Below are 14,433 nucleotides of genomic sequence, written 5' to 3' on the forward strand. Positions count from 1 at the left end.
TCCGATAATCGTTCGATCCCTACCACCCTCACTTCCTGTATTTGGACTCCTCACAGAGAAACACAGACATTAGCAGCAGGGACAAAAATATACACATTTTTTAAGCAATGTATAATACAAATATACATATATTATTATCTACATTATATAAAAAGTATTTTCTTATGACAGATGTTGACAGACGTACAACATATAAAACCCTTTCGAATTTGACAGTGCCCATTTTAAAGCCTGAATGTGTCCCCACAGATGATCATCTGTCATCCATTTGCTCCAATCATTAGTCATTCGCTCTTTCCCTATTACACAGGTGGATGTCCGGCCGACGGACAATCATTTGTTGGCAGGTCAAAACGACCCGATCATCATCACAAGCGTTTGCCCTATTACACAGAGCTATGCCGTCCTGTTCGGTCGATGTGGAATGGGACCCCGGTTTCCTTCACACATACATTTTGCATAGTCCCTGGCAGTGAAAGGGTTACTTATTACATTTCTGTGGCCATGAATTGGGAAAGATTTTATGAATATTGATGGAGCGGAGGACGGAGATGTATCCGCCGGTGTCTATATATATAGCAGGATATTTATCAGTGTTACTGGGCCGTGTGTAACAGGATCATCCATCAACCTGTCCGACCATCCTTAACATCTGTATCAGACATATTTCCAAGGATTACTGGTTAAAGGGACAGTACTATCAATTTGAGGGGGTAAAAATGTAATGCTTCCAAAAATAAAAATCATTGGGACTCCAGGAAGATCTAGACCTGCTAACATGGGTGCTGGGATTATTACAATGTGTCTGGAGGCACCAAGTGACAAGGACCTAGATGCAAGGAGCAGTCAATTTGGGGTCTGGATTAATTTAGGTACAGTGGGAATCAAAAGTTTGGGCACCCCAGGTAAAAATTTGTATTAATGTGCATAAAGAAGCCAAGGAAAGATGGAAAAATCTCCAAAAGGCATCAAATTACATATTAGACATTATTATAATATGTCAACAAAAGTTAGATTTTATTTCCATCATTTACACTTTCAAAATAACAGAAAACAAAAAAATGGCGTCTGCAAAAGTTTGGGCACCCTGCAGAGTTAATATCTTGTACTGCCCCCTTTGGCAAGTATCACAGCTTGTAAACGCTTTCTGTGGCCAGCCAAGAGTCTTTCAATCTTGTTTGAGGTATCTTTGCCCATTCTCCTTACAAAAGTCTTCCAGTTCTTTGAGATTTCTGGGCTGTCTGTCACGCACTGCTCTTTTAAGGTCTATCCATAGATTTTCAATTATGTTGAGGTCAGGAGATTGTGAAGGCCATGGCAAAACCTTCAGTTTACACCTCTTGATTTAATCCCCGTGGATTTCGAGGTGTGTTTAGGATCATTATCCATTTGTAGAAGCCATCCTCTCTTTAACTTCAGCTATTTCACAGATGGCATCAAGTTAGCATCCAAAATTTGCAGAAATTTTGTTGAATCCATTTTTCCTTCTACTCGTGAGATGTTGCCTGTGCCACTGGCTGCAATACAACCGCAAAGCAGGATTGATCCACCCCCATGCTTAACAGTTGGACAGAGGTTCTTTTCATTAAATTCTGTTCCCTTTCTTCTCCAAACGTACTTTTGCTCATTCCAGCCAAAAAGTTAAATTTTTACCTCATCGGTCCACAGAACTTGTTTCCAAAATGCATCAGGCTTGTCTATATGTTCATTTGCAAAGTTTAAACGCTGATTTTTGTGGTGAGGACGTAGAAGAGGTTTTCTTCTGATGACTCTTCCATGAAGACCATATTTGTACAAGTATCTCTTTATAGTGGAATAGTGTACCACATCTCCGGTGTCTGCCAGATCTTTCTGGAGGGATTGCGCAGTCAAATGTGGGTTTTGAATTGTTTTTCTCACAATCCTGCGAGCTGTTCTGTCTGATATTTTTCTTGTTCTTCCAGATCTTGCTTCAACTTCCACTGTTCCTGATGACTGCCATTTCTTAATTACATTCCGAACAGAGGATATTGACATCTGAAAATGTTTTGCTATCTTCTTATAGCCTTTTCCAGCTTTGTGAGCGTCAACTATTTTCAGTTTCAGATTTCTAGACAACTGCTTTGAAGAACCCATGGTGCTGATTGTTGGGGCAAGGTCAGATGAGTCTGGGCATTTAAAACCTTTGAGACTGACATCACCTGGTCTTCCCAGATGATGAGTGAGAACAATCCATGACACTGGCAGGTCTCAGCTTTGCAAAGGGGGCAGTACAAGGTATTAACTCTGCAGGGTGCACAAACTTTAGCAGATGCCATTTTTTTGTTTTCTGTTATTTTGAAAGTGTAAATGATGGAAATAAAATCTAACTTTTGTTGACATATTATAAGAATGTCTCATCTGTAATTTGGTGCCTTTTGAAGATTTTTCCATCTTTCCTTGGCTTCTTTATGCACATTAATACAAATTTTTACCTGGGGTGCCCAAACTTTTGATCCCCACTGTATCTGAACTATGATCCAGATTAATTTTGGAGTCTGGTCTGGATACATTTTGTGGTCTGGTTTACTTTAAAGTATGGGTTCTAGTCTGAAGTCCCCAGGTTATATATGGTCTGGGGTCTGAATTCATTTTGAGGATTAAATTAATGTCTGGGGTCTTATTGAGATGGGGCTTGGATTCTGGATTAACCTTGGTGTCTCAACAGTATTTGGATTAAATTAGGGGTCAGGACATTTAAAGGGGAACTCGGCCCCCTAGACATGTTATCCTCTATCCAAAGGATAGGGGATAACATGTTTGATTGCGGGGGGTCCAGCCGCTGGGACCCCCTGCGATCTTCGGACATGTCATGCCACGCCCCCTCCATTCACGTCTATGCAAGGCAGCGTGGCAGCTGGTACACAGATCTCACCCCGTAATGCCTTCCTTTATTTTTAATGTTTTTTAGTTTTCTACCTTGATGATGTTCTGTATTTTCTGCCCAGTCTCAGTCAGACTCACAGACTGGGAAGGGGCGTTCCCCAGCAGGTTTAACATTATCTGAAGCCATACAGGGGAGAACTTCCTCCCTCACTCTGCTACACACAGCCCAGAGCAGTTCAGTGTGAGATGAACTATGATTGGCTAAGACTGCACACACACCCCTCAGCACTCCAGAGTGCATTTCCTGATTTTGGACTTCTCCCAGGCCAGCAGGAGTCCAAAGTCTGTGCAAGAGATATGGGGGAAATGTGCTCTGGATAAGTAGGGAGACACCTAGTGGCAGCTATTTTTTTGAAACACAAATAAAACTTAATTTTTATAAACAAAGTACATTAGAAAGATTTTTTATTTATCATAAGGAGTGCAATAGCAAACATTTGTTTTAATGACAGTGCCCATTTAACTATGAGATGTGGTCTGAGGTCTGTATTAACTTTGAGGCCCAAACTAATTTTAAGGTCTGGTCTGGGGTCTGAATTTCTTTTCAAATCTGGTTTGGGGTCTAGATTAACTTTGGTGTCTGAAATGGGATCTAGATTCAATTTGGGGTCTTGTATGGGGTCTGAATTACATTTAAGGTGTAATTTAGGTTCTGGATTGGGCCAGGGGCCTAGTAAAAGCAGATAAAAACAATGTATAGAACCAATAATGTATCTGTGCAAGAGGCGGGAGGGGAAAGCGAGGCTGAATCTTTATCTGTATGGGTCACAGAAATTTTTGTAAATTGTTTGGCCCAGATTCATCAAAGAATGTCTACGGTAGAGCTATTTTCCCACGTTTATTTGGGTGGTGGGTTATTATCTTATTTATCAGGAAGGTGCAGCAGGATGATGAATTTTGCGCAGCTCTTCTGTGGTGGGAAAAGCTCTACCACATACACTTTTTCTAGACGCTTGTGAGGGAGGTAAGGAGACACTTTCTCGGGTCCTGAATTTGTCAGGTTAGGCGTTTTTACTTACTTTCACAGAGCTGTCGGGACATTTTTACTTGCATTTTAGACGCTACAATCAAATTTGATTGAAGTGTCTAAGGGGCTAAAGCCGGGCATCACCGTGATTGGTGATGTCTGGCATTAGAGATGGGTCCTGGGGGCAGATAGCCCTCAGGACCACCCAGCTATGACCAGCGCTCAGCTCCTGAGGGGAGTGGGACGCTGTTGTCCACAAGAGGTTAAAGGAAAACTGTGACTTGTTTTCTCCCGCACTATCCACAGGTACTATCGGATAGTGCGGGAGACGCCGATGAAAATGAGCCCTACCTTGTCCGGATCTGCGCCGCCGTTCTCCCGCAATTGTAGTTTTATTATCTGTTGAAATCTTCCTGTAACTGGCACTGGCGCGGCTTTGGCACTTAACTGGCACTGACGTCAGCGCCGCTTACGAATATTCATCCCCCCTCCCTCCAGTTCTTCCTCTCTTTGCCGCTCCTAACTGGGGGGGAGGGGGATGAATATTCATAAGCGGCGCTGATGTCAGTGCCAGTTAAGCGCCGAAGCCCCGCCCGTGCCAGTTACAGGAAGATTTCAACAGATAATAAAACTACAATTGCGGGAGAACGGCGGCCCAGATCCGGACAAGGTAGGGCTCATTTTCATCAGTGTCTCCTGCACTATCCACCAGTACCTTTGGATAGTGCGGGAGAAAAGATGTGACAGTTTTCCTTTAAAGGTTGAATTGTGGAAGGTAGAAGTGATTCTCACGCCTACTGGTAGGTGGTGTAGCTTTGTGCCTAAAAAAAAAAGTACTTTTCCGCACAAATGATAAAGTCGCAAATGATAAATACGTGACCACTGCATTTGTCAAAAAGAAAAAGTTCTATGGGTAGGCAAAAAGAGTGAAACTGTCTATAGCAAAAGACGCATAAAAGTCGCTTGCGCCTGAACTGCGCCAGAACATAGACAAAAAAAAATCCTCTAAAAGCAATGATAAATCTCCCCCTGTGTGTTGTGTCAAAAAGCTCTTTCAGCTCTGCTACATCCGTATGGAACATTACCTCTAGCCGCGTCATGTCCGCCATGTGTTATGGGTCTCTGTAAAGTGGTATTAACTCTATTAGGAGATTCCTCCCCCACAGGGATTAGAAAACAGTGTAGCGGATTAACACTAGTGGCAGTAATGGGATGAGAGACGCCGCGTGACAGCTGCGCGCCGAATAAACGGTAATGTCAATGGAGCGATTAAACAGCGGCTTTGTGGCGCAGTGTGTCAGGGGCAGAGCTGTCACCGGCCAAGGTGTCCGCCCCCTTTAAAAACCCTCAAAACCTTTCCAGAGCAAAAGTTGCCCATAGCAACCAATCAGATCGCTTCTTTCATTTTTAACATGGCCTCTGCAAAATGAAAGGAGCCATCTGATTGGTTGCTATGGTCAACTGAGCAACTTTTCCTTTGCACGGATTTCGATAAATCTCCCCCATAGATTCATCAAAACTTGCGCAGAGGAAAAGTCGACCAGTTGCCCGTAGCAACCAGATTGCTCCTTTCATTTTCTGAAAAATGAAAGTAGCGCTCTGATTGGTTGCTATGGGCAACTGGTCGACCTTTCCTCAGCAGGGGTCTTGATGAATCTCCCCCATAGTCACAGGTAGTTGTATCTGCTGTATAGTACACTGCCTCTCCACACCGCACAGACTTGTTTCCATTGCCAGGAAAATGAGAATTGTAGATTCCTATTGGCTAAAGAGCGACAGGTTTGCAGGTCACTGATGTGATGTCATCGCGAGCTACGGCACGTGACGTCGTCAGGGGGGTGAGGTGGGCATCACATGACATCCTGCCGCCCGCTACGTCTGGTCGGGATCTGCCATAGACCACCGATCGACGTAGCCCCCCCCCCCCCGTCCACTGACCACTGACCACCTCATTCAATCCTATTATTTATCTATATGTAAAATAAAAATTGAGAAGCGGAAACACAGTCGCCCAATCGCACATCCACCATATGTATTTTGATCTACTTCTTAAATAAATTCCAAAACTAACAGGTTGTTATTATCCATTTTGATCAGTTATTTATCTGTAATGTTACCATCTACCACTAGAGGGAAGCACCTGTTCATCCCATTTTAGACCAGTTGTCCAGGGTTAGGCTAGAAATAGACGTATATTTTTGTGTTTGGCGCTTTTTTTGTGTGTGTATGGTGTGTCATGTTTGCCTATTGCAGTGTTTCCCAACCAGTGTGCCTCCAGCTGTTGCAAAACTACAACTCCCAGCATGCCCGGACAGCCGTTGGCTGTCCGGGCATGCTGGGAGTTGTAGTTTTGCAACAGCTGGAGGCACACTGGTTGGGAAACACTGCCCTATTGACTCCCAACTGGCCGCAGCTTTTTTTTTTGCCCAAAATGAATACATTTTGGCAGTCATACACATGTGACAGGACCCAGTTTTTGTACTTATTCACATGTGGGATATATATATATATATATATATATATATATATATATCACACAGGAAAAAACGTCCGGCACTCGGGAAGATGCAGGTAAAACTTGTCAATGGCTTTATTCACACGCTTAAGGCAGGACACAATCTGACGCGTTTCGCACACTCAGGTGCTTAGTCGTAGATAGACATACACTCAATAATGCGGATTAAAATACACATGAGTTTGGTCACATGACCACATGAATCTTAATTAAAAACAGTTGGTTACATGTTTTGTAACCAACTGTTTTTAATTAAGATTCATGTGGTCATGTGACCAAACTCATGTGTATTTTAATCCGCATTATTGAGTGTATGTCTATCTACGACTAAGCACCTGAGTGTGCGAAACGCGTCAGATTGTGTCCTGCCTTAAGCGTTTGAATAAAGCCATTGACAAGTTTTACCTGCATCTTCCCGAGTGCCGGACGTTTTTTCCTGTGTGACTTCTACTAAGCCGGGAGCGGTACCGGTGTCCGTAGCACGAGATAGTGCAGCAAACGCGAGAGTGGTGAGCAGCCTGACTTCATCTGCATATATATATATATATATATATATATATATATATATATACACACACACACACCCCGTCATACCTGCCCCTCATACATCACACATTATAGCAGGTATTTGTGCCATGAAAATAATACATAGTCAGCAACTTGTGAGCAAAGCGAGAGAAGGAAAGCAAAGCCTTTATTACGTTATAACAGTCCCAGAGGGCTCCTAAAACAGTGCCAGATGGAGAATGACCAAATAACCAGTGCCAACTAGAGCGTGCCCCCTATAACCAGTGCCAACTAGAGCGTGCCCCCCATAACAAGTGCCAACTAGAGAGTGCCACCTACAACTAGTGCCAACTAGAGCGTGCCACCTATAACCAGTGCCAACTAGTGCGTGCCCCCTATAAATAGTGCCAACTAGAACATGCCCCCTATAAACAGTGCCAACTAGAGCATACCCCCTATAACCAGTGCCAACTAGAGCGTGCCCCCTATAACCAGTGCCAACTAGAGCATGCCCCCCATAACAAGTGCCAACTAGAGCCTGCCACCTATAACCAGTGCCAACTAGAGCGTGTCACCTATAACCAGTGCCAACTAGTGCGTGCCCCCTATAAATAGTGCCAACTAGAACATGCCCCCTATAAACAGTGCCAACTAGAGCGTACCCCCTATAACCAGTGCCAACTAGAGCGTGCCCCCCATAACAAGTGCCAACTAGAGCGTGCCACCTATAACCAGTGCCCACTAGAGCGTGCCACCTATAACCAGTGCCAACTAGTGCGTGCCCCCCTATAAACAGTGCCAACTAGAGTGTGCCCCTTATAACCAGTGCCAACTAGAACATGCCCCCTATAAACAGTGTCAACTAGAGCGTGCCCCCTATAAATAGTGCCAACTAGAACATGCCCCCTATCAACAGTGCAAACTAGAGCATTCCCCCCTCTAACCAGTGCCAACTAGATCGTGCCCCCTATAAACAGTGCCAACTAGAGCGTGCCCCCTATAAACAGTGCCAACTAGAGTGTGCCCCCTATAAACAGTGCCAACTATAGCGTGCCCCCTATAAACAGTGCCAACTAGAACGTGCCCCCTATAAACAGTGCCAACTAGAGCGTGCCCCCTATAACCAGTGCCAACTAGAGCGTGCCCCCTATAACCAGTGCCAACTAGAGCGTGCCCCCTATAAACAGTGCCAACTAGAGCGTGCCCCCTATAACCAGTGCCAACTAGAGCGTGCCCCCTATAAACAGTGCCAACTAGAGCGTGCCCCCTATAACCAGTGCCAACTAGAGAGTGCCCCATATAAACAGTGCACACTAGAGCGTGCCCCATATAAACAGTGCACACTAGAGCGTACCCCCTATAACCAGTGCCAACTAGAGTGTGCCCCCTATAAACAGTGCCAACTAGAGTGTGCCCCCTATAAACAGTGCCAACTAGAACATGCCCCCTATAAACAGTGCCAACTAGAGCGTGCCCCCTATAACCAGTGCCAACTAGAGCGTGCCCCCTATAACCAGTGCCAACAAGAACATGCCCCCTATAAACAGTGCCAACTAGAGCGTGCCCCCTATAAACAGTGCCAACTAGAGTGTGCCCCCTATAAACAGTGCCAACTAGAACATGCCCCCTATAAACAGTGCCAGCTAGAACATGCCCCCTATAAACAGTGCAAACTAGAACATGCCCCCTATAAACAGTGCCAACTAGAGCGTGCCCCCTATAACCAGTGCCAACTAGAGCGTGCCCCCTATAACCAGTGCCAACTAGAGCGTGCCCCCTATAAACAGTGCCAACTAGAGCGTGCCCCCTATAACCAGTGCCAACTAGAGCGTGCCCCCTATAAACAGTGCCAACTAGAGCGTGCCCCCTATAACCAGTGCCAACTAGAGAGTGCCCCATATAAACAGTGCACACTAGAGCGTGCCCCATATAAACAGTGCACACTAGAGCGTACCCCCTATAACCAGTGCCAACTAGAGTGTGCCCCCTATAAACAGTGCCAACTAGAGTGTGCCCCCTATAAACAGTGCCAACTAGAACATGCCCCCTATAAACAGTGCCAACTAGAGCGTGCCCCCTATAACCAGTGCCAACTAGAGCGTGCCCCCTATAACCAGTGCCAACAAGAACATGCCCCCTATAAACAGTGCCAACTAGAGCGTGCCCCCTATAACCAGTGCCAACTAGAGCGTGCCCCCTATAAACAGTGCCAACTAGAACATGCCCCCTATAAACAGTGCCAACTAGAGCGTGCCCCCTATAACCAGTGCCAACTAGAGCGTGCCCCCTATAACCAGTGCCAACAAGAACATGCCCCCTATAAACAGTGCCAACTAGAGCGTGCCCCCTATAAACAGTGCCAACTAGAGTGTGCCCCCTATAAACAGTGCCAACTAGAGTGTGCCCCCTATAAACAGTGCCAACTAGAACATGCCCCCTTTAAACAGTGCCAGCTAGAACATGCCCCCTATAAACAGTGCAAACTAGAACATGCCCCCTATAAACAGTGCCAACTAGAACATGCCCCCTATAAACAGTGCACACTAGAGCGTGCCCCCTATAAACAGTGCCAACTAGTGCGTGCCCCCCTATAAACAGTGCCAACTAGAGCGTGCCCCCTATGACCAGTACCAACTAGAGTGTGCCCCTATTACCAGTGCCAACTAGAGCGTGCCCCCTATAACCAGTGCCAACTAGAGCGTGCCCCCTATAATCAGTGCCAACTAGAGCGTGCCCCCTATAACCAGTGCCAACTAGAGCGTGCCCCCTATAACCAGTGCCAACTAGTGCGTGCCCCCTATAAACAGTGCCAACTAGAGCGTGCCACCTATAAACAGTGCCAACTAGAGTGTGCCCCCTATAAACAGTGCCAACTAGAGTGTGCCCTCTATAAACAGTGCCAACTAGAACATGCCCCCTATAAACAGTGTCAACTAGAGTTTTCCCCCTATAAACAGTGCCAACTAGAGCGTGCCCCCTATAAACAGTGCCAACTAGAACATGCCCCCTATAAACAGTGTCAACTAGAGTTTTCCCCCTATAAACAGTGCCAGCTAGAGTGTGTCCCCTATAAAGAGTGCCAACAAGAGCGTGCCCCCTATAAACAATGACAACTAGAGCGTGCCCCCTAAAAACAATGTAAGCCAGAGAGAATCATGCATAAACCGTGTCAAGAGAGTGCTCCCTATAAATAGTTCCAGCCAGAGAGTGCTCCCTATAAATAGTTCCAGCCAGAGAGTGCTCCCTATAAGCAGTGCCAACTAGAGCATGCCCCCTAAAATCCATGCAAGCCAGAGAGTATCATACTGTGGTGGCCCAGTATGGGAGGTGTTACCCCTGTACCCTTGCTGCCCTGTCAGGCAGCCTCCCTTCAGTGTCCCCTGGGCCCCCCTTTGCACTTGTCCCCTATGTACATATATTTACCATGCATTATACTGTGTAATGTGGGAAGAAAGCGTTGTCACTTTAAGACTGTTTACCATGTGATTTGTCATGTGATTGTTACCCAGGAGATATCAGTGACCAGGTGACCTAGGGGTGACCAATGGGACCCCACCAGAGCCTCCCCCATATAAGCCCTAGGTGGAGCCTCTGTTCACTCTCTTTTCTGCCAGGCTGAGGTCCAGTGCAAGTGTATCTGGAGTCCTAGGAGCCTCAAGTCCAGTCTGCAGCCACAATCTACAAGTCTACAAGTAACTACAGCCACAGCATTGTCAGTCACAAGTCAGTCAAGTCAAAGTCATCTGTCAAGTCAGTGTGGCCTGCACTAAATTGTCCTGTTCTACTACAAGTCCCAGCAAGCCCTTAAGGTCTCTGAAGTCACTGGTCACCTCCTTGGGCCCTGGCTGAACTGTATAGACTTTTTTACCCTCAGTAAAGCTACCGTTGTCCGTAACTTGGTGTCAGAGTCATTATTGCCCCCGTGCCTAGCCCAGGATCCAGCGGTATATCTTTAGGTGGTATTGAAGATAAACCACGCCCTGGCGTCACATATACAAGGGGTTTGCCCCTAGGCTAATTCCATCTGCCCTACATGACACCCTTTTACCACGATATATAAACCATGCCATCCGGAGAGTGCTTCGAATAAAACAGTGCCAGTCAGAGAGTGCTTCCTATAAACAATGCCAGTGAGAGAGTGCTCCATTACTATAAACAGTGCCAGTAAAGAGAGTGCCCCTATAAACAGTGCCAGCCACAGAGTGCTCCCCATAAACAATCTCAACCAGAGATTACCGCATAAACTGTAGCAGCCAGAGAGTATCTCACATAGGCAGTGTGAACCAGAGAGTGTTCCCTACAAACAATGCCAACCCAGAAGTGCTCCCTGCAAGCAGTGCCAGGCAGTGTGTGTCCTACATAGACAGTGCCAGCCAGAGAGTGCTGCCCACAAACATTGCCAGCCAGGTATTGCCCACACAAACAGTGCCAGCCAGAGTGTTCTCTACAAACAGTGCCAGCCAGAGTGTTCTCTACAAACAGTGCCAGCCAGAGTGTTCTCTACAAACAGTGCCAGCCAGAGTGTTCTCTACAAACAGTGCCAGCCAGAGTGTTCTCTACAAACAGTGCCAGCCAGAGTGTTCCAGCCAGGGAGTGTTCTCTACAAACAGTGCCAGCGAGAGAGTGCTCCAATCACAGAGTGCCAAAGTATGCTCCCTGTAAACAGTGCCAGCCAGAGAGTGCTCCAATCAAAGACTGCAAAAGTGTGCTCCCTATAAACAGTGCCAGCCAGAGAGTGCTCCAATCAGAGTACCAAAGTGTGCTCCCTATAAACAGTGCCAGCCAGAGAGTGCTCCAATCAGATTGCCAAAGCGTGCTCCCTATAAACAGTGCCAGCCAGAGAGTGCTCCAATCAGAGTGCCAAAGTGTGCTCCCTATAAACAGTGCCAGCCAGAGAGTGCTCCAATCAGAGTGCCAAAGTGTGCTCCCTATAAACAGTGCCAGCCAGAGAGTGCTCCAATCAAAGAGTGCCAAAGTGTGCTCCCTATAAACAGTGCCAGCCAGAGTGCTCCAATCAGAGTGCCAAAGTGTGCTCCCTATAAATAGTGTTGCTCGCGAATATTCGCATTTCGAATATTATTCGCGAATATCGCATATTCGTGAATTCGCGAATTTCGCGATTATAGCGCTATATATTCGTAATTACGAATATTGTATTTTTTTTATTTTTTTTTCACAGTACACATCAACAGTGATGTAAAGAAAGCTCTAATACTACTGTGTGAGATTGGCATGCGAAAATTCGCATATGCGAATTTTCACATACGCGAATTTTCGCGTATGCTAATTTTGTATATGCTAATTTTCGCATATGTTAATTTTCGCATAAGCGAATTTTCGCATATGCGAAACTAAGACGAGAATATTACGAATATGCGAATATTCGCGAATATATGGCGAATATTCGTCCATATATTCGCGAATATTCGCGAATTCGAATATGGCCTATGCCGCTCAACACTACCTATAAACAGTGCCAGCCAGAGTGCCCATACTCAGTGTAAACAAACAAATGTTCCCCATACACAGTGACAGACAGAGAGTGCTTCTTACAAAAAACGCCAACCTCTGGCAGCCCCATAATCAGTAGCAGCCAGTGGTTGTCTCTCATAAACAGTGCCAACCAGACAGTACCCTCATGACCTGTTACTCCATTATTGGGTGGGGCTTCGTGGTCACATAGTGTCATAGAGAGAGTAGAGAGTTTGGAGTTCTCCTTTAAGAATGTGCCTGAGCCCCCGGAGATGAGGTCTGGGGGTGCTCCTGCACTCCATACAGTATTCAGCACTGTATAGAATACATAAATGTAGGTCACTACTGTGGTAGATGTAGACAGTAACATATGACTAACCCTCAAAATGATGTTAAAATTGAGACATTCGCCAGTATACCCTTATATGAAGGACATACCTGAGCCCGCACACCAACGCCAAGGTTTCTCAAGTGGCACGGGACCTAACACTAAACCTAACTGTGCCGTATGGGCAACACCAGGGGCCAGTGGGCAATTACAGCAGCATTAGGTTCCGACTCACAGCCTGCTCCCAGTTACCTCCAGTGTGGCTGAGCACACATACAGTGGGAGGAGGGAGGGAGGTTATGAGCCCCACCCAAGTTGGCTGATATGATGCCGGCCTCACAGGTGCACCAAAATGCTGCCTATAATAGTGATTTAAAGGGGTACTCCACTGGAAAACATTTTTTTTTTTAAATCAACTGGTACCAGAAAGTTAAACAGATTTGTAAATTACTTCTATTAAAAAAAATCTTAATCCTTCCAGTACTTATCAGCTGCTGTTATGATCCACAGGCAGTTATTTTCTTTTTGAATTTCTTTTCTGTCTGACCACAGTGCTCTCTGCTGACACCTCTGTCCATTTTAGGAACTGTCCAGAGTACAAGCAAATCCCCATAGAAAACCTATCCTACTCTGGACAGTTCCTGTCATGGACAGAGGTGTCAGCAGAGAGCACTTGTGGTAAGGCAGAACGGAAACTAACAAAAAAAAAACTTCCTGTGGATCATAACAGCAGCTGATAAGTACTGTAAGGATTAAGATTTTTTAATAGAAGTAATTGACAAATCTGTTTAACTTTCTGTCACCAGTTGATTTAAAAAAAAATATATGTTTTCCAGTGGAGTACCCCTTCGAGGTGCATTAGATTTGGAGTTTATTCACCTCCAAGTACAAGAGATGAACAACAAGAAAAAAACGTGGTTTCTAATGGCTGGAAATGCTCAACCCCAAATGCGGGGGGGGCGGATCCTGCACTTGTGGTCTGTTGCTAAAGGCGATCCCCAGCATAATATGCATACAATGGAGGATGCCTGCAGCAGACCACAAGTGCCACAATGGAGGATGCCTGCAGCAGACCACAAGTGCCACAATGGAGGATGCCTGCAGCAGACCACAAGTGCCACAATGGAGGATGCCTGCAGCAGACCACAAGTGCCACAATGGAGGATGCCTGCAGCAGACCACAAGTGCCACAATGGAGGATGCCTGCAGCAGACCACAAGTGCCACAATGGAGGATGCCTGCAGCGGACCACAAGTGCCACAATGGAGGATGCCTGCAGCGGACCACAAGTGCCACAATGGAGGATGCCTGCAGCAGACCACAAGTGCCATAAAGGAGGATGCCTGCAGCGGACCACAAGTGCCACAATGGAGGATGCCTGCAGCGGACCACAAGTGCCACAATGGAGGATGCCTGCAGCAGACCACAAGTGCCACAATGGAGGATGCCTGCAGCAGACCACAAGTGCCACAATGGAGGATGCCTGCAGCGGACCACAAGTGCCACAATGGCCTCCTACACCAGATAGACAGTGTGGATGTGTAACATATAGAATAATACATACATTTAGGTGCACTTACTGTGGTAGATGTAGACAGTAACATATTGGCATTGGTGTGCGGGCTCAGGGATGTCCTTCATATAAGGATATACTGGGTAATGTCTCAATTTTAAAGGGGTACTCCAGTGAAAAACTTTTTTTTTTTAAATCAACTGGGACCAGAAAGTTAAACAGATTTA

The 14,433-nt window shown here is 45.9% G+C and overlaps 1 protein-coding gene across 1 annotated transcript in view; it reads left to right on the plus strand.

The window, feature by feature from the left end:
• The first annotated feature begins 2,646 nt into the window (after window positions 1-2,646).
• Window positions 2,647-14,433, plus strand: part of LOC130357340 (involucrin-like) — a 49,014-nt gene continuing 37,227 nt past the window's right edge. Inside the window, exons 1-3 of the mRNA XM_056560026.1 lie at window positions 2,647-2,685; window positions 7,961-9,469; window positions 9,551-9,951. Of these exons, the coding sequence (XP_056416001.1) occupies window positions 2,647-2,685; window positions 7,961-9,469; window positions 9,551-9,951 (1,949 nt within the window). The remainder of the gene's footprint in view (window positions 2,686-7,960; window positions 9,470-9,550; window positions 9,952-14,433) is intronic.

This window comes from Hyla sarda, chromosome 2 (genome assembly GCF_029499605.1).
Source record: "Hyla sarda isolate aHylSar1 chromosome 2, aHylSar1.hap1, whole genome shotgun sequence".
NCBI lineage: Eukaryota > Metazoa > Chordata > Amphibia > Anura > Hylidae > Hyla > Hyla sarda.